Source organism: Syngnathus leptorhynchus, chromosome 6, assembly GCF_054491065.1.
Source record: "Syngnathus leptorhynchus isolate UIUO chromosome 6, UIUO_Slep, whole genome shotgun sequence".
NCBI lineage: Eukaryota > Metazoa > Chordata > Actinopteri > Syngnathiformes > Syngnathidae > Syngnathus > Syngnathus leptorhynchus.
Window position 1 is genome coordinate 9633016 of NC_141200.1, and position 21114 is coordinate 9654129.

General features: G+C 39.1%; 1 protein-coding gene and 1 long non-coding RNA gene across 5 annotated transcripts in view; one reads left to right on the plus strand and one right to left on the minus strand.

Annotated features, from left to right (window-relative positions):
- Positions 1–21114, minus strand: part of srgap1a (SLIT-ROBO Rho GTPase activating protein 1a) — a 42085-nt gene that overhangs the window by 6563 nt on the left and 14408 nt on the right. For 3 of the 4 annotated variants that reach the window (XM_085913369.1, XM_085913368.1, XM_085913366.1), the window contains exons 3-18: positions 17782–17944; positions 15328–15390; positions 13627–13806; positions 13009–13137; positions 12107–12328; positions 11527–11628; positions 9766–9963; positions 8899–8983; positions 8467–8494; positions 8002–8107; positions 5806–5866; positions 5200–5277; positions 4956–5090; positions 3776–3881; positions 3390–3614; positions 2412–2491 (exon numbers count right to left, since the gene is read on the minus strand). In XM_085913369.1, the coding sequence (XP_085769495.1) occupies positions 2412–2491; positions 3390–3614; positions 3776–3881; positions 4956–5090; positions 5200–5277; positions 5806–5866; positions 8002–8107; positions 8467–8494; positions 8899–8983; positions 9766–9963; positions 11527–11628; positions 12107–12328; positions 13009–13137; positions 13627–13806; positions 15328–15390; positions 17782–17944 (1961 nt within the window). Of the gene's footprint in view, positions 1–2411; positions 2492–3389; positions 3615–3775; positions 3882–4955; positions 5091–5199; positions 5278–5805; positions 5867–7482; positions 7517–8001; positions 8108–8466; positions 8495–8898; positions 8984–9765; positions 9964–11526; positions 11629–12106; positions 12329–13008; positions 13138–13626; positions 13807–15327; positions 15391–17781; positions 17945–21114 lie in introns of all 4 variants that reach the window. The other variant, XM_085913367.1, reaches the window with a different exon arrangement.
- On the plus strand, positions 10748–14016 carry LOC147055878 (uncharacterized). Its single transcript, XR_015066327.1, has 3 exons — positions 10748–11076; positions 12145–12277; positions 13659–14016. It is a non-coding gene; the product is annotated as an uncharacterized LOC147055878 (long non-coding RNA).

The following is a 21114-nucleotide window of genomic DNA, read 5'->3' on the forward strand; positions in this document are numbered from 1 at the left end:
AGGAAGAGAGAAAAATAACTTTTGGGCATTTTTACAGTGCACAAGCAAGTGATTATCTGTGCAGCGTGGGGGTTACTTCATTTCCCAATGTGTACTTTTCAATCTCAGTGATTGTATTCTCGCATCTAACCCCGAGCCCAGAGTAGCAGCCTCTTGTCTCAATGAGTTGTCGAGAAAGATGCAATAAACGTGACGTGACTTCAATGAATTGTGACAAGCAGGATTTTACTGTCTGAATTAATTGGGCTGAGCTGCAATGGACATGCTGTTAATAAAGCTGACCCTCATCAGCACATAGGATTTTCCTTCCTTCTGCTTCTCACTTAAACACATCTTTCCCCTTTTGAAATTCACTTCTAATGGAATCTCTAAAGTCAAACGTTCTGGTCTATGACACTGGATTCAAAGTTGTTCTAATTCTGATACTGTTTCCTCATAACAAATAATGCAAAATGAACTGTGCTTCTCCAGGCTCAACTCTATGAATGATTTAGAACAATTTTAATATTCCCAACATACTTGCACGGGAATAAGTAAAGCCATAGTACACAGAAAATAAATAAAATAAAAGCGAAATAGTAAAAGAGTTCACGAAATCAAGCTTGTCTCATCAAAATTTCCTCGCAAAAGAACATGAAACCAGAAATGAAACTCAATAGCTTAATAAGCAAGTTAAATGTTCTTGCAAAAAACTTCCTAATCCGAAGAATTATCTTGGCATACAAACAACGTGTATTCTGCAATGTGTTACTAAAAACAATTAACAATGCACTATATCCACGACTTGTCTGTTGAAGAAATTTTAAAAGTCTTAACTTGCTGTGCCTCACTACAAAATAGAATATTGCCCTTCAACATTCCATTCCAATAAAACATATGCCTGTGGGTACATTTGACAACGAGGACATCATGGTGTCCTCCTACGACGTGATATATAATCAATGTGCCAATTTGTTCAACTTCGACCTTGTAGCAAAATCCCCAGCTACTACAGTATCAATTTATCGATGGTGTGGAAGATGTAACACTATTAATGTCACGGCATGTGAGTCAGTGAGCCCCATGTTACATCATTCTTTATGGTCCTTCTGTGCATTTTATTCCAGTATGACGTGATAAAAGGTTAAAATACCCTCCCAGAGAGATGATTTCTCCAGAGCAGCTATTTATTACACCGTCTTAATTAAAAGGTCTATTGCTGATGTTTATGTATCATTGTGCATTTGAGCAAATTCTCAAATAGAAATGATGGAAATTACACTGACCAGCAATCTAGTCTAGTGGAAGATAATAAAGAATTGAGAACAGTCGGTTTTATTTGGACCCTGAAATAAAATATATAAAGTGGACCCTCGGATACTAATGGTTAGGGCTACCCCACAATTCATCTATCACAGATATTTTTCTCTAAATGTTATTCTCCAACAATTTATTCTCTAAATATTCTTTTTTTTTTTGGGGGGGGGGGGGGGGCACCTTTTTTCATAGAAAACACTTATTGGTTGTATATGCCCGCTTACATTTTGAGGTTTGAATAATTATTTGCTTGTTTGGGAATTCACAGGCGGGCTTGGCTGCTATCCTCAGCAAATAGCTGGGGTCCGATGTGCCTAAAATATCGATCTAAAATATCCAATATTTTTGCAAACTCACTTCAAGTTATTTGAGTAGTCATCGAGTAACCGGAAATATTATACCCCGTCTTTTAAAATGGACGCTCAATGACATTACTATGTTTGTATTGTATTTTTCTCAAGCAGCTGTATGCCTCCTTGGTGATGCTTCACATCTGAAAACCACTGACTAAGGCATGCAAAAGAACAATTGGGGTTAGGGGACTCTCTATCCAGTCCCATACCAGCGAGTTGTCACATATATCACTTTTCAAAATTTTTTCTCTCGACTATATCCTGAATGACAACACCAAGATCTGTTTTTCGCACCTTAACTACTGCTGTCACAACAAAATCAGACACTCCTGTCAGATGTTTTATGTGCATTCTTTCTAAATTATGGCACATCAAAAAAACTCATTTACAAACTTTGATCCTAAAGCTTCAAACAAATCCTTTTGTTTATGAAGAGGCTCAGTTAGTTGGTTTTGGCTTAAAAGAAATAAAGGGGGGGGGGGGTGTTGAGGCAGCGCCTAGGAAAAAGCTTAAACATTAGAATACTAATGGTCGTCCATCCTTTTAAGATCAGTACCCTGGCCCTTCAAGGTTATTGCAATTAACAGGCTGAAAGGCGGGATTAGCTGCAGTGAGCTGGGTTTAGCCCTCACAAAACCACTGAGGAAAGCATGTGTGACATGACTGTAAAGTTTGACAAGACAGTTACTGTAAATATGTTGCTTTGCTTCATGGAATGACCAAGACTGTGATATTAAATGAAGCAACTATGTCTTTACTCACCATCCTCACTGGTGTGTGCTTCTGTGCCTCCCTCATTGTCAACCTCCTCCAGTACCCCATGCTCACTGTAGGGACTCTCACTGCGGGGGAACACGAACAAACGGGCAGTCATGGATTTATCATACAAAGGGGTCTATTGCTTCTTTGGCCAGCTGGAAATAAAAGGAGGCTTGTACTCGTGAAGAGAAAACAGTGGTTATTATACTGTAGGTATTCTATGTGGATTCAGTCTTCCATTTGTAGTTTGCTCTCCTTTTCCCAAAAGGGCCTTCCTCTGACATCATGGGAGAGCTGAACACATCTCTGTCGAACAGATTACCCTCCTGACCGTCTCCTCCCATGGTAACATGTCACTAACCACCTCTTATTTCACAAGAAGGGAGGCAGCCAAGAGTGGAAATCTCCCAAGGGATTCGTGTGGGGTCATGCTGAGATGGGTGATTAGCTCTAGCCAGGGATAAAACCGTGTCAACTTGTGGTGACTCAACCAAAAAAAAAAAATTAAATCAGAAGGTGACAAAGAAAAACTCTAGGTTGAGTGAGTCTTATTTTTGTTTCTTTCCATAGAAAGCCCTCCAAATATACGTTAATTTGGTTCACCTAATCACAGATGACTTCTCCTTTAGTACAACGATGATTGTTTCAATCTACCATTATCACCAGGGAAGGGGTAAAACAACTTCTTAAATATAAATATAATAATAAATATACTACAAAGAGTTGTAGAAGAGTGGTTGCCATATGACCGTTTAGCTGCATGCCAATGTTTGACACATAGCAAAATAATAATAACAATAATGAATCAGAAAAAAAAAAAAGCCAATAAATTCATTTAGAAAATGTGTGACCTCATTGCGATTCGTCTTTTTTGCTTCGTAAGGTTCAACCTGATTGAGATGCCAGTAACACAGTAGTAGCACAGCTAGGAAAAGTGTTTTTGGTGGAAACTCAATTATATTTCTAGTCATAATAGTTTACCAATAATCTCCTCCTGCCATGCACTTTTCATAGATTGGCCCATCCAGTTCTTTGGCATCTGGAAAGATTGTCTCATTGTGAATGATGATGGTCTTGATGATCTCGTTGACATGGGCCTGGCAGGAGACCTGGTCCTGGCTCTCCGGGGTCGGCATGAGTGTAGGGCCGAAGCAAATGGCCAAGTTGTACGGATCCATCATGTTCTCGTCACTATACTGAGATAAGCTGTGGGGGAGAAAAAGTAGACACATTGAAACGTGACATTTCAGGCAGACTGCAAATAGCAGTTGTGGAGAGAAATTTATAATAGACTTATAATAGAAAAGATATTTTTTAATGCAAGTATTCACATTTGCCCCCTCCCCCGGAAAAAAAGGGAAACTTACTGGTTGAGGAACGCAAAGAGGTAGCGCATCACAACAAGGACTGATCTTGGAATGGTCAGGAGGATCTTTCGGATGAAAAGAGCTCTGTCGTACAGATTATCTATTCCTACAGCAGCAACAATGACAAAGTAGAAAAAGTAAAAAAACTTCTTATGTAGCATCCTTCTCATAAAACCATAAGGAGCTTATAGATATGTGACTGTCCTTGGTGGTACTTGAGGTTGCTTGTTATATTTGGCTGAGTTTTGGTTCTGCTGGCTGCTAAAAATGGCGTTGACACCCTCCAGTTATTCTGTGCCATCTGGGCACCTAGGGTAATTGTGATGCATGACAGATTTTATGAACAACTAAGGTCCTGGGTGACTCTATGGTCAAGCAAATATCTACTAGTGATAATAATACACTACACATTTGCACCTAAAGCGGGTATCTTCAAATGGCAAGGTCTCTTGTGGGCGCATGGTCGATTGATGTTAATAATGGGAGTTTTTTTTCAGGCTGCTGTCACAGAATGTTGACAAACGGTACGGTAGGTCATGATCACATGACCATAATGATGGCACAACCAATCAAATAGTCTACGCCTATGTTCAGAAATTGACTTAGAAAACAGAAATTTTAAGATTGAATAGAAGGACCGGTCCTCGCCTTGAGTCGTCACCTTATTGTTTGTGTGTCCAAGTTATCCTAGGAGTTACATTATTGTGTAGTTTATGCGCAGAGTAAGGTTACTTGGGGCAAACAGGTCCAAGGTGAGTGACCAGATAAAGCATGGCTCAGAGCCCCTCCAAATTCTAGATTGTGACCAAAGGCCTGTGCAAAAGACTAAAGCAAAACCTCCATGGTGCACATTGCACAATGAATTCCAGAAGTAGCTGCAATGCTCCTAAAAAAAACAATCATCTGAGAGCACTTGAATTGAAACGTTAGCCTGAGGCTAATCTCAGTAACTCCACATTGAATAAACTTTTTTTTTTCCCAAATGTGGAACCCTGCTGGGCACACAGCCCACACTGCTATCATTGTCATGTTGAGCTGGGGAACATAAATAGGAATCTCCATCACTCATCTTGCACAAGTGCACTAAAGTAAACTTTCGACCTACACAACATTACACAAAGCAGCATTACAGCACACATGCTCGCTATTGGTGATTAAAGAAATACACCCCTATACTTACGGATGCAGGACAGCAGTTCACTGAATCTGTCTTTGGGGAAAAGAGGGTTCTCCAGGCCACGGAAGTAGAGTTTAAGCACGCCTGCCACCGAATTGATGTCATGATTACTCTCGTCGTCTATCAGAGGATCATTTCCTTTAACATGGGCACAATCATGGAGTCAGTTGGAATGCACAGTTAAGTGTAAATGACATGTATCATGTTGAAATCATAATTCTTCCAAACTGTTTTGAGGAATAAATACCTCTTTCAAATGAATTTTTAATGTCGTTGACTTCCAGCTGGGAACCAGATACCCGAAATATTCCCTGATGCTGGAGACCTGCTCAGAGAGATAAAGAGAAATAGTGAGGAAATAAGTATGGAAGGCGAACATATCGTCATTAGCTGAGAACAGAAAAAGACTGTGCTTTGTTCTACAAGGCCACATTATGTTCTTTATATCCCTCCACATCCCTAGCTAAGAACCATTTGAGTTAGAGAATACTTAAGTGTCTCCAAATTAGTATTAGGATTTATCAGGGGGAAAAAGGTCAAGGATCAAAATGAACAATAATTAGCACTTCGTTTTTTTGAAGCCCTCAATTAGCGGCTTAAAAATGCAGCAGACAACGCGGAAAACTATAGGATATCATATTTAAAGCTTTGAGGTAATATTCTTTAAGAGGGTCATTTCAAGTACAAAAAAGCTTTGAACCAAGCTGTGCATTTCCCCAGGAATGTGAGGGAAACTCCCTTGTCACACACCCTTGAGTTGTTCATAGTCATTAAATGACAAACATTGTTTGAGGATTTCTGGATGTGGTACTTAAATTACATTTTTATGTGAGGGAAAGTAAAAACAACTCACCATACAAATTTATGTAACGAATGCAGCTTTCAACCACGCGAGGAATAGCTTGCCCAGAGTCCTTGAAAAGATTTAAAAGGTATATTAGCTGATGCATGCTTAATCAAAGAAAGCAACTCATTCTGAACTGAACTGCAACACATTTCAAATACAGTCTGTGTTTTGACATTTGCACAGTTTAGAGACGGCATTATTTTTTTTAAACATATCTACATGCAAACACTTGCTGGAAAGCTTCAATTTATTTAGTAGTACTTTTAGTCCTAATACAATGATCAAATTTATTCAGGACCAATGTCTTTTGCAAATGTAAAAACACATTTTCTAGAGTCTCAGCTGAGTTAAAAATATAACACGTGTCATCACTGTCCAACAAAAATGTCTCAAAATTCTTTGAGTGTTTGTTTTTGCATTCAAAAATGATTTCATTTGTGCTTTGGAAATTTAAAAAAAAGTATATCTTTGTGGAACAGCGACGGCATACAAACATGCATGTTTTTTGAATGCATAGTATGTTAAGCAATGACAAGAGGGTTAGTGTACAGTTTGCTGACGCAGACAAGAGTTGACTTCAGGTACAATTTGTAATTATTACCACTTGTTTGGTTTATGAAATAATAAACTCCAACCACTTTTCTTACTATATTACAGGGAGTATGTATAACCCTGTGGTTCAATGTTAAATGATTTCAACTTCTAATATACAGCAGCTATTTCTTGTCTCTGACAGTATTCACATCAAAAGCCTACTTGAAGCGATGATCATTTATCATTTAGATGGCTTGACACACTCGAAGCAAAGTAGTTTTATGAAGATACATTTACTAAATGCACTCATAAGTGGGCTGCACTCTTGCTCTGGTTCTGTGCCAGCCACTGCTGAAGACTGACTGCACAGGAAAGCAGTGCATGCTTTTTTTTTTTTTTTTTATGATACAGTGGATCTGTTTACAGCTCTCAGGGGTACGCACAGTCCAAAAGGGTTCATGCCAATGCTGGCTATCAATTGTGGAAGTGGCGACTCGGACAGCTGAGGAAAAGGTCTGGTGCAGCAGAATTATGTAATAGTATCTTTTCCGCAAGGAATACGGGTGACTTGTTTTCATATTATAAACTAACTTTTCTATGCGGATAATACTCATTCACACAAAAAGTTGTTTCCAGCATTTAGCCTTTTGTCAACACGCAATTAACATTTTAGCATAATGTTTTTTTGTGTGCAAAATAAAATAAATAAAAAAACACACACACACTAAAGCAAATGGAAACAAGCAAAGTCCACAGTGAAAGACCTGAATGCAAATATTACAAAGAACCCTAAAACCTTGATACCATACAAGTTTATTATTGAGTGGTAACTGCATGTTACTATTAAGTGTAGTAGAAATGCATTTTCATTGTTTCACTATTGCGGTTGAGGTAGTTTCCTTTACAGTGTACTTAGAAGCCTGGAAAGAACTTTTCATCGGTACAGATATAAGTTCAACAGAGTGTTGTTGCTCTTTGTCACAGCAGCTCTATGAATTTTGTAAATATTGCAATTTTGTAATTTCACCTGTAACCAAGTCATATCTGTCTGAGTCAGATGATATTCAAAATACAATTAAGAAAAATGTTAAAGCATTAGAGAAAGCAGGCAAGCAGAAGGGGCTCCCCAAGATGCTTCAAGATGTCTACCTGATGACGGGCATGTGAGTTCCGTCGTCCACGGCTACAGGCAGGCAATGCGAAAGAGAGGGAAAGAAGCAAGACCCAGATTAGGACCACAGCAGCTGCTCACCAAAGCTTTTAAGTGCACCCTCAACTAACATTGTGCTGACATTAAACCAAAAAGAATGGAACGGAACAGGACATGACGGTTCTGGTCACCAGTTGTGGCAGTGGAAAGAGTGGAGGAGTAAGTCAGCACAATTGATCAGTTTGGCATCCACTCAGACTGTCACTAAGCATGATCTTTTGACCAGACTCTGCTCTCTGAACATGCCAGAGAGGCTACTCATTGACTGAGTGGCACTCTTCTCTTTCCAAGCTATCAGTGCCATTGCTACAGTTTAGGCGCAGAAAGGTTTTTGCAGGTTAAGGCTAAACTGCAGCTTCAATGGCTTGGGGGATCCCATGAAAATGGCCAGAAAGCTGGAGCAAGAGAGAAAATGAGGAGGAGAAGCAATGTTGAGCGGACAGTGTGGTTATCAGTACCTTGATATACGACTCCATATTTCCATTAAATAACCTAACATTAAAAACAGAGCGGGGTCTAGCCCGCCTGGTGCCAGTGTGGGTTTTGAACAGCCCATTGGGATGTCTAGAATACAAAAAATGCATTAGATGGAGACGACAATGCAATCGTCTTCAGCAACGTTACCCTCCAGTAGCCATTATGTCCATGAATGAGTCACATTATACGATGTTGAAAAAATAAAAATGATAGACTTTTTATTATACAGGCCTGTCTACTCTCAGGATAGGGAATGATCAAACTTGCCAAAGGGGTCATAATTGCATATAGCAAAATAGTTGATGAATCATTAAAAATTGTGTTGATGGCACCTTGTCTTTAACATGCAAACAGGTTGTCAAATATTTGCTGGCGCAACTGAATGAGGTTGTGAATATGTGCTGGTCCTGAAGTATGATGTTTTATTTTATTTTTTTCTACTTTACCTTGTGGTCATGTAGTCAGCTCTGTGGCCTAAAGAGATAAAATAGAAACAATGCTTGGTGAGTAAGATATGCCAGCTTCTGTCTTTGAATGTAGTGGACTTTGAGAAGTGACCTTTTACTCGCATTACATTCTCTATGCATATCCCAAGAAGTTTGTTCAGTCATTATAATGCCAGAACTAAGACTACCAGATTCACATTTGGATAAAGGTTTTTTTTTTTTTTTGTATACGTTTAAAGCATTAAATGCTGAGGTATGACGTCTATTTGAATAGAGACAAAGCTAAACCATCTTACATTTTAGTAAGAAAAATTATGTTTTTCTCTCTTTCTATACCACAATCAATCAAATAGATTGTGGTATAGAAGTAAAAACACCATCAACTATGTACGGTCTGTACAAATCATTTTATGAAATCAAAAGTGAACGTACCTTCACCAATCATCCTCTTTAGCAAATCGTGCTTGGCCTGCAGTTTGGAGATGAGATTGCTGCCCTCCAGAAACTCACGGAATTTCTGTGGAGAATTTCAAGTAATAACTATGTTGCCTCAAGTCCCTGTCATATTACCCACGACAATATCATCAGGAGCCAACTGAGAAATTGTTAACCGTCTTCAATTCATGTCCATTTTCAGAATAAAACAAGTACGGTAAGCATAAGATTTACGTCACGGGATTAGTCTGTGATATCTCCACCTTGGCTAGATGAGGAAGGAAGGGTGAGTCATTCCAATACGTTTAGTAGTCGAAGAATATGTAAGAAATCTGATTTAGCATTGATTTTTAATTTTAAAATATTTGTGCCCTGAATCAAATTAAATAGAAATAAATCTTAAATGTAAATACAGTAAATAACAAATTACTTAGACTACATTGGATTAGTGGTGGACATAAGAATTTTGGTGGTCTAAAATGAGCATCGGAGGTTGTTTGATGTCCAGTACATATGGATAAAGGTGGTCCACATTCAGCCCATCCGCAGTCTCTGTGCAGTCAAAAATGGCAAGCATTGGAAGCGTATTATGAAAAATAGCCAAGCTACAAAAATGGTAGCTGATTAAAATACAATTTGCTTTTTTATAAAAAGAAATTTGTATTTAACCACTGAGCTGGTATGTTGGTCTGGCTCTTACAGTACGAGACCGTGTGAACAGCGCCGAGTTCTCTAGTCTCGGGCAGTTGTCTGGTGTCCAATATTTTCTAAACAATTGCATACCTGCCCACTGCTATGGTCCACCTCTGTGTATAATCATTATAAATTTTCTTTCCCCTTGCATAGTACCACCTGGAGGCTTACCATAAAGTAGAACTGCTCGGTCTCCTGCTGGTTGGCCCTCCTCTTCGCAATGCTCGGTTTGCTGAGGTAAGTCTCTGAAACAGTGGATCTGACCGACTCTGTGGATCTGCTGTGGTGGAAGCACTCCGAGACGTCATAATCCTCAATGGTCACCATGTCCTGAATGGTGGTGAGAGTGGCCTCCGATGTTTTTTTCACCTATGGACAGATGAGATGACACAGATGATGACCGGATTTGAGGCACATTGTGTCTCTACTACACTAAAACCTTTCATGCGAGACCTTGATGCTAAAAAAAATAGGAAGTAAAAGTAAAGCAATCTTGTTACATGCAATCAAAGCGGCCAAAGGAGAACATAAGATTGTAGAGTCAGGTGCAGGCTCTTACTGAAAGTAGCATGACTGCTTGGTTCTTGTCAAAGGAGCTCATAAATGTCTGGGCTGTCCATCCCTTCGCCCCCCAATGTGCAGTATTGTGACTTAAAATAGACAAATGTTTCATATGTACAAGAAAATCACCATATACCTGCCCCATCTTTAAGTTGATGTTATTAGAAAAGACCGCAGCATGTCATTAAGTCATGAACAGTAACACCTAGATTAACCTTTTAGAGGCTATTAAGAAATGTCTGCAGCTTTCAAATGTGGAAAATATGCAATCGGGTCGACCACTAACGATAAGTAGAGCTTTGACGCAGTTGCTGGGGAAAAAAAACCTTGATAAAGAAACATACTGTACGATAACTGTACTTTCTTCATAAAGTATGGGGTGACAAGAAAACAATGGAGGAAATCATTTGTTGGCAGTCAGTGGGTATATATATATGTTCTTTGTTACATAATATTGTCTTTGTTGCCTTGATCGCTTATTGTCTAACTTGTTGGCAGTCAGTCGTTCAATAAAGACGTGTTCCTGACTTCTGCCGCACCATGTTATTTCAAATAAAAGGAAGATAAAGCAGACTGAATAATTAATTGAACAGTGCCCTTGGGAAATAGTTTTGAACTATCGAGGCATGTATCACACCTAAAACCTTGTTTACTGGAAATAAGAGCCAGAATCTTCTTCTAAAACAAAAATCCACAACTCATGCAAAGTAAATTCAGCAACGATTTCACCGTTTCACAGCAGTCAAAGAGCAAAGGAAACAGCTGCACTTCTGTCAAGCGCTGCCCTGAAGCTTTTCCCGGCCGGATGAAGACAGGCTTGCTACGTTTGACAGTTCATGCTCGGATGTCGTCAAAATGCTTTTAACGTTCATTTTTCAAGGATGTTTCGGGCACACATTGCCAGGGTAGCGAGGCCATCTGGTAATAATAACACAAGGCAGCAGTGTCCTTCTAGTTGGACCCACCAGGACATCCACTTAAACCATCCAAGGCCATAAGCCTTGTCATCATAGCCACTTGCAGCAAATAAGTATGCTGAATACTTAATGGACAGAATGTATTTTTTAACGAGATATGATCATACACGATGAGCCATCAGATATATTTTGCACAAAATACTAATACACAAAATACTTTTTTATATATAAATACCCACAAATCCTCACTCTTTAGTTTTTGTGAATATTCCGAATAGTGCTCTTATGGGGAAAGGGAAAAGAAACTGAGAAAAAAGGAAGAGGCAAGACGGAAAGCAAGTCAGACATGGGAGAGCAGCTTGATGCATGTGACTGTGATCTAGCTAGTCTGCATGTAATGTTACTGAAGGGATTCACAATATAAAGAAGATGCTTAAAATGAATTCTGTTTTACCTCTTCATTTTCAATCTTCAGAGTAGACAGGCGTGACTGCAACTGCTGGAACCTCAGTATTAGCTCTCCAATCACTGGTGGCTGCACTGAGATCTGACACACCTAAACAAATAATACATCTAAGAAATATGCATATAATCACTCCCCCCCACCCCCCATTGTTACCCACGGTTGCATTTGGTAGTGAAATCAAACAGATTATCAATTAAAACAGGGCTCACCAACATAGTGCCCATAAAAACCATCTGAGTAGCTCACCAGTGGTGGGACATTATTATTATTATTTACTAGGATCATTGAATAATCAAAAAAGATGCAGACAGCTACAGAAAAGTTGATATTTCTTACATTCCTTAATCATTATTTTCAACACTGTGTATCAAATTAGTAGCCCTTTGCATTTATCAGTGCTGTCAGAAACAATAACACAACTAAGACTAAATCACCAATACTGGATCAAGAAATGATTTTCTCAAAATGTTGTAGACAATGTTACTTTGGATCACGATCTTTCAATTGTTTTTAAAACAAAGGGTCCTTGTTTTATTCTGCATTCCCACTTTACATTTTCTGAACTCACCTCATCACCCATGTGAGACTGAAACTCAAATTTTGCAGGAGGACAAAAGGCCGTTGGGAACATCTCCATAAACCTTTGCCTGTCACTTCTTGGGTCCAGGCTGTCCACGGCATTCTCAATGATGTCAAGACCCTCATGGCGGGACGTCTCCAGGTTGTATTCAGCTGACAGGTAAGTCCGCAAGGCTCGATTCAAACTGGCATGGTATCCCAAATCACAGCACTAAAGAGAAAGATAAATTGGAGGTCACGTTTGGACACAACTATTGTTACCATCTGTTTTGCCCCTCTATAGCACATTATTATGCTCAGGATATAACATATTTGAAATAGTCTATAATTAGACATATGACCAAAGTGACCAAAGACACATAAAAACAATTTTACATTGTGAACGTCTTGAGTAATAAAGAAATGTGCTCAGTCCGCAAATGTAGCTCATGCAGGCAGCTTTGCACATAAATTCTCAAACACAAATCCTGGAGAGATCTGAAGGCTTGTGAGCAAGGCAGAGTGAAGGGTAATTTCACCACACAGCATGCTCCGGAATAGAGATTACACTTGAGTCATCTCCTTTACTGCTGTCTGGAATACAAAATCTCAACTGCTTGATAACAAAACCAAAAAAAAAACACTTCATTCCCTTCTGCGGCAGTATAACCTTTAGATACATCAATACGTTGAACATTAAAGCAATTGTCAATAATGTTGGCAGTGAATTATTGCTGAACCACAGAGAACGAGAACAAGAGAAATGAGAGATACCAATACTATATGCAATAACCGACATCTCTTACCTGACACGTTTAAGGCTTACTTTTACAACTGCAAATTGTTTGTAATGATAACCAGTGTAGCTACAACAGAAGACAAATGGTGACAAAAGAATGTAGTAATACTTACATCGATTAGGTCTGACAGATCGTGAATGTAGTACTTGTAAAAAGCAGAGTTGGTGGCTTCCAGTGTCAAGAGGTACTCATTTCGTGCTTTGACGGACTTCAACTTGTTCTCTGAATATTTGGCTTGACGCTAGTGAGAGAATTGGAAGCAAGAATGAGATGCTCTGGACAACTGAGTTTGTGAGGCATAACGAGCAATGCAATGTCAAGAATTGTCCACCTAGCCATTCATCCATTTTCCCAATCGCATCTTTTTGACAAACGATTGTGCTTTTTATGTCTCTGCATATCCGGCAGAGAATGTCTGGCAAACATCACCTTTATAAAAGCAGACATGAGTCAAAAAGAAGAAGTAAAACACATCGGAATGCGCCTGAACTATTAGTCTTCAGCCTACACTTCCTCTCAAGCAGACACACGGAAAGCTGTTAGTCACCATCCAATGACCAAAGCACTCTGTCATACACACTTCCATGTCATCTATATTTTAAGACTCCCTACAACATGAATCTAGAAAGATTTCAAAATAATATTTTCCAATGGACATCTTTTGTCCCCATGTAAGACAGAATTCCAACAGAACTTCCACAAATAAGCCCTGCAGTCTGCTCTAATGTACCTTTTCCTTCATCTTCTCAATCTTCTTCACAGAGTTGCGCTTCTGGTATTTGTCCTCCATGCGGATGCTGAAAACTGGATCTCCCCTACCAATCTGCTTCTCCTCTTGTTTTTCTGCTTCTTTCAGTTTGCTCTCCGCACTAATGCTCTCTGAGTGATACATGTGGTAGGTCTTCATCACCTGGAGAGAGAAAAGGAAGGTTGCAAAACAAAACTGTGAATGCTTGATTGTTTCACAATGGAATGTCTAAATGAAGTCTCATGTAGGGAGTTGTGCATAGTCTCATAGTTCCTTATACAGTATTTTCTGTAGGACTGACCCTTTGTACAAAATATGTTAAACTACTATACTATGAGTCAGTTCCGTCATCATCATGACGTGGCATTTGATTCAAACCTATGTGCACAGAGGTACTACCATCTGGTGTGAAAGAATACTAACAATATTAGAGAGACGTTTTTAGTGGAGAGTGATGAAATGCATAATGTTACTAGTGATTAAAGAACTGCATTGAATCATCAGCCTTAGGAAATTGTTAGTGTGTGTATTATTCACACTCACTCAGTAAAGATCCATTATAAAAATACTTCAATCAATAAAAAGGAAGACCATGAATTGCAGGTATTCAAGAGGAAGCGAGATATACATGGGGGTCTGTTTCAAAGTCACCTATAGTGTTGTCACATTCCCAAGATTTTGACTTTAACACGATACCTGCTCATACGTAATACCTCTATTGCGATACTGAAATGATACAATAGCGAAAAAGCGAAATAAGTAAAACAATGTAAATCTACTAAATGCAAAAGCGAGAACACAAAATTGCTGTGTTTATTTGAGGAATTTCACTTATATAATATGTAACAATAATATATATACTACTGTATATAATAATACAATAATAAAAAAATGTAGTTTTAGTCCCAAAGTTTGGGAGATGATACAGACTTCAGCAAATAACAGCCCCAGAACCTGTGCAAGCACTACACTTGCAAAAATTCAGTTTTAGCATAGATTCAGACGGGCCCAACTTGTAATCGAAACATTTTTTTCTCGTTAAATCACTTATTTCTGTATAAAGAGAGCAGTGCAAAGCCTGATGTGGAAGCCATTGCCTTTGGTGGGGTTTGGCTCAACTCATACTAATTTAGGGACGGTTGACTGACCTTGGGCAATGTGCTCCTCATTTACTGGTCTAGAATCTGGCAATGCTGTGTTTATTTTGCAGCTTCTTTTAGATTGACACATTTAGAGACAGACCAGACCTGTTATTTCACTAGTGGGGGCAGACATAGGGACTCTGGATGTCTGACGCAATAGCTTACCCAACTCGAGTGCACCCGACTGCACGTGTACATTAACCAAGGCTAAACCAGGTCAAATCCACAAGTGTGTTACTCACTTGTGGATATTGTATATTGACTTGAATGTACTATATCTAAATATATACTACTATACATATACAATTTTTTTTAAAGATACAAATTAGTATTTGTTAGTGATGGCATTATTTGGCAACTAGTTAGTTGATGTGAATTGATGTTATTTTACAGTCTGTTTTAATATAGTAATAATTATAAGTTGCATTTTGGAGGCATAACAGTAGAGACAGTTTATGAGTAGTTCTTAGTGAGGCAGCATAAGACACAGTAGGCACTTGAAACACATTAGCAACAAAAAAGGGAAATCATTACTACTTACCGTGTATAGCTCATTAAGGACCTTCATTAAGTCTTCCTGGAGCTGAAATGCAATTTCCTTGCTCTGGGAAAACAATTTAAGGAAATGGAAAAGTGTGAGAACAAGCGAGCGAATTGCTTATTCAACATTTCAATACTGCTACTAACCTTAGCAAAACTGACAGACTACAGACACACAAATAAATGACTGACAGAATGTTGCCCTTTACAGTTTAACAGAAGATTCATCCTTGTGCAATTATAGTTATATTTCCTAAAATTGAAACGCCTGTAACTTTAGATAATCCGAGGCAAAATTTGCAAAAGGCCACTGCACATTTTTAAACTAAAAATGGATGAGGAAGCATGAACATAATATTACATATTATAATAGATAATGATTTAAACTGCTTGTAATTCATATGTACTTTTATATTTGAATATTTAAATATATATATCAATAATACTTAAACTTTTTATGCATAACAAAAGGACGAAAAGACATGAGCCTTGATTAAAGGAAAAATCTATTTACAACCATCATTTAATTGGACACAATATTTGACTATCTGTCAGCGGTCAACCCAACTCCATTGATATGTGTGTGTGATTTGCCTGAGTAACTTAGAGTTACCTATTTTAATTTGTAAGTGAAATATAACGTTTCAAACAAATAGCACACCTTAGCCATAAATGCACAACAGTTAAACAGACAACACTGCCAACGGAAAATGTAAAAAACATCTGAACCCTTGACAGGTTAACGCTGGTAGCTGCACTCACAGAACGTGACTTCAATACGTAAAAGGGGACAAAGTTAAAAAAGCAGCCATTTCCTTGACTAATGTGAAGTGGACAGACGGACAGGTGCCACACCACAAAATGTGCATTATTATTATGATGAGGATTTACCCCATACAGCATGACATCTGAGAACACAGGGTAATAAAGATGTGTCTGATGGTAGGATGACAAAAAATACCCCTGTCTTTTCAAAACTGTTAGGCTCAAAGGCTTGCTGAGGCGTTAATTAGAGGATGAGCAACGGCTAGGGTCTCCTATAACCTAGTAGACCTCCCACCACGGTGCATTATTTTGACACGATGTCACTGAAATTCCCTTTGAAATTCAAATACCAAAGTACTATGCAAAGGTCTTAGGTTATGGTATTACAACTATGCTATAATGACCATGTATCACTAGAATGTCACTCAGTAGAGCTTAGACTTCAGCCACAAAAGCGGAAAACAAATTGTGGCCGCAGTTGTGTTTGTCTGTGAAATGATGAACCAGATAGGCAGTGACAGCGGTGGTGGCATTCCAGATGCCATATCAAAACTAAATTATGTATTTGCACCCCAGCCCTGATCGGTTGTTCCTTAAAAAAGTCTGGAGAAAACCATCATTCAATGTTCTACCAATGTTGACTATGACTGCCGTAAAAAACAGATCCTTTAACAAGCTTGTGGTGTCTAAAACATCTGCTCAGTATTGTATACAACATGTTTGTGAGTTTCAAAAAGTATTGTAATACTATCCAGTAGGTGTGGAGATCGGAAGGGCAACAACAAACAGTAACATTTCCAAAATGACTGTCACTTCTGGTTGTAAATAAAAGATCAGTGACACGGAAAAGGAAGTATGTAGCAGTTTTCTGTTTCTCTACTGTGTACATGAATGAAAGGACCTTACCTCAACAAGGAGGTTAAATGTTTATGGTTATGGCTTGCAAGAGCCGGAAATAAAGATGGAACGAGAGACAGACAGACGAGATAGAAATAGTCACACAAGCTAAGCTGACACAAAGGCATGCCTCGAAGGCAAAGCCACTTTGTAATTTGGGTCTGTGGTGGGTTCATGTGACTCCAACTCATAATCCAGTAGGGAGTTGTCATCTTTGTGGTGGGCCAGGCGGCAAAGGGCCGGCTATCTATGGTCTTGATGCAGTGGGGTGAAGACCAAGTGATGTGAAATCAGGCAGACCAAGGCTGCATTCTTACATTTAAAAAGAGATGCATTTCGCAAAATAATAATTCATATAAAGTACTCATACATATCAGATCTTTCATTTAACTAAAATACTTGATGTCACTGTGAGGAAACTATATACATGTACGTTGATGTTGTGCCAGAAGATTTCTATAATTCTACTACCTCAGCTCAATACAACTTGTGGAACATAGTTTGAGGAACAAGTTTTCCCAAAAGCGACGGGGAGGTTTAAATCCAACAAAATCACATCATGTTGCAGACAGCAACTAGACTGCCAGGACCAAAACCCAGAGCAAATCTCAAACACCAAGATGCGGGTATGTCAGTCTTTAATTTTAATATATCAGACATGTTGCCATCTTCTGTACAATTGTTAATTGATTTTAAAAAATCCCATTAGTTTTGCGTAGTTCGGTTTATTTTAAATTTTATATTCTGTACCATTAAACCTAAGAGGCAAAAAAGTTCACTTAATAGACCTCACCTTCTTAAGTAGTCGTGTGGAGTCCTCACTAATCTGCATGAACCTCATGATGACATTGTTCAGGTAAATGTCGCTTAGAGTAGCGTGGTCCTTGCTCTCCCTCCTCACCTGGTTCAGCAGCAGGTACCAACAGTTAACAGGGGACAGTAGATTCTGGTCTTTTCTAGTGAGAAAAGGAAGTTTTGAATCAGAACACAGGTGTGAAGTAGTAGTCGAAAGTTTCCCAAAGTCAAAAAAGCATCAGGGCCTGTAAGAGATGCGTCATCGAGCTCCCTTGGTGTTTGTCCTAGATACTGTCATTTCTGGGTCTAAAAGTCCAGCATATACGACAAGAACCACACTGATAGGCATGACACACTTGGTTGCATGACATTTCTGGGGCACACACAGCTCATGCAGCTCTCGTGTTTTAAATACTCCTTGCAGTGTGAACGTGGGAAGGCGGTGGGAACAAGAATTTGTATTCTAAAACAAAAGTTAAAGACTATATTAGTAGGTAGCAATTGTCACAGTAGTCATGGATATGTCACAGCATATAGAAAGGATAATCATCTGAGACGAAAAGTGCTATGCTACTTCCTTTGTTACTATTCTTTGCAAGTGGTAGGATATTGTCCAGGCCAGAGCCAGTTACAGCCCTGCGTACGCTCTGACCTGCACTTCCTCTGAGTTAATCTATGACAGAAGAATATTAGTATGAATACATGTGAGATTTTAAGGATGGATGAGCGGTCAACAGGAACCATATGGAGAATCGCCCCTGCTTTTACCTCATGTGCACTTTACACAGACAGGCAATACTTGTCAACACAACAGGTGAAAAACATAGAATTTGCCCAGTGACATAGCCTTGAACCACCAAATCTGGTGCAAAGGTGAAAAGCTTTTCTGCATATATGTACAGTATAACTGAGAAAAAAAAAAGATGAAACATTCATTGATAAAAGTGGAGCAACAGGATGTAAATTCCATCTGATAAAAGCCAAGGCAGAATGATTAACTGGGATCCCCATGCATGTCATGTGTAAATTTTAGAAAAAAAAGTAGGGAAGAAGAATTAAAGATGGAAATGGGCCTAAAAGTTTAAATGTTAAAATACACTACTGGACAATATTACACACACTCTGTTGACAAGCAATAACAATAACTCCTTACTACATTATACATCGGAAGACATCCACTCAGCAGGAAGGACAGCATGCAAGAGTGTCTGTGTGTTTATTAATTCATTCCTATTTCCTCTTGCACGTGCCAATATATAATGTCCAGATGGCCACAGACAAGAAAGGGTACAGTGTAAATCACAACATATTCCAAACATATCTTTCTGAATAGCACAACAGTCCTTAATCTCCCTCTATTTTGAGGTACCCGCTATGTTATTGTATTTAAATTGAAGATGTGCAGGCAGACGTTGCCTGTCGGGGAAAAATGGACAGCGCAGATGAATATGAGAACTAACATTCTCTTTGATGAAGAAATTCAGTGTTGCTCACATAACATAATACCAGGAAAATCTCACTATGTCATCATTTCCTCCTTGACTTAGGCAGGAACTGGGTCAGACAAACAAACAGATACAGGGAGCATAAGGACATCCTATGCAATTATTAAATAAACTAGACTCCATTTGGAGGATGGAAGGAGTGAAAATCACAACTATGGCAAATTGTTGGGTGCTGTTACTGTTTGAATGGGTGTTCTAGTCCTTTATATAGTCAAAATCTAGGAAGGGTAAATGCCAACAAAAGAAACATGCCCATATGACAGAAAGCTGCACGCTTTGAAGGATTGCCATGTCACTGTGCAGGATATTGAAATGTGAGACTTTGTCAAGAGGTAAAATAGTGAAGTCCTCTCATAGCGGACCGATAATATCAGTCATTTAAGAGCCACGGTGGAACTTTTTTACAACTGCAACTGCAGCGCACCGCCGAACGCGCAACCTTAGCGCGCCGCCGAACGCGCAACCTTAGCGCGCCGCCGACCGCGCAACTGCACCGCGCTGGTCGCATTATTGTGACAGAACGGTCGCTGAAATTTAGAAAAGATTTTTAAAGTCCTGATGTACTTTCTAAAATTTAAGGGGACCTCAGTGCGCAGGAAGTTTAATTATGTCCGATCGCGCAACTGCAGCGCAGCGCCGAAAGCGCAACCGTAGCGCGTCACCGACCGCGCAACTGCACCGCGCTGGTCGCCGGGCGCTCACTGTCGCATTGCTTTAGGAGCGTCTTTGTGTTTTAGGATGGCTTTACTGCTCCCACTTGCTTCCTTTGGAGGCACGATTATTGATATTGTTTGAGAACCGGGACGTTCGAAAACCGAGGCTCCACTGTAATTTGACATAAAACGAGTGGGGGGGGAAAAGTGTTAGAGGAATTAGTTTGTATGTGAAGTATGGTATGAGGGCAGCAAAGGAAAAATATACGCTGCATATTGATGCTGTTTTGAGTCAAAATATGTCATTTCAAATTCAGAATTGCAGCTTCACTGAAAAAAACAGCAGGGGTTCCCTCCAGAATGAATGTTGCTTGTCTAGACTAATTACAGAGAATTCTATAGCTGGTCATTGTGATGCTATTTTAACATTTTGCTGCTCTGCCAAGCTGACCTACCATATGAAGTGACTCAAGGCTACAGGCCGAGTGAAAAGTCATTTTTCACACCACAGACAAATCTGTCCAACAAAAACACGCCACAGAATGTGAACACAAAGGCTTCACTGTGTGCACCGTGTTTATATGGACACACAAATATAGGCCTCTGGCTTTAAAGCACACAAGAGGGTTTTAATGCAATTTAAACGTATTCTATTTGTTTAAGAAATATGCTCCTGTGACCATACACCATGCAATGTAAACTACAGACCTTCATGCATCCAGTCCATTAACTGGTAAACAGTCCAACAGCTGGTTGAGCCATTGAATCTTCCTACAGCTAGCAAAGTCTATACAGAGTATGGAAGAAAAAGTATACGTTTTATTTTTATCCCCTCGACTAGTACAAACAATATGCTAATGTTTGCCTTTTTTTTAGTGCACCTCATCAGTACAAACTGGGTCGAGAGAGGGAGGACACGAAATAGACGTTGCTAAAATAAAAGCAGACCAATGGTGCCAGTTAGCGCCTTCAGAATTATTTTGTGCAGCCAAAAGTTCCAAACATTATTTCTGAGTCAGTCTTTTTATAACCTGGAATGTTATAGTAATTATTTTAGTAGAATTACAGGATATTTATTTGAGGATCTTAAACATGAAATTGGGGAAACCATGCAACAAACAAAAAAAACAAAAAAACTTTGAGAAGGGACCAAAACATTTCCACAGCATTGTA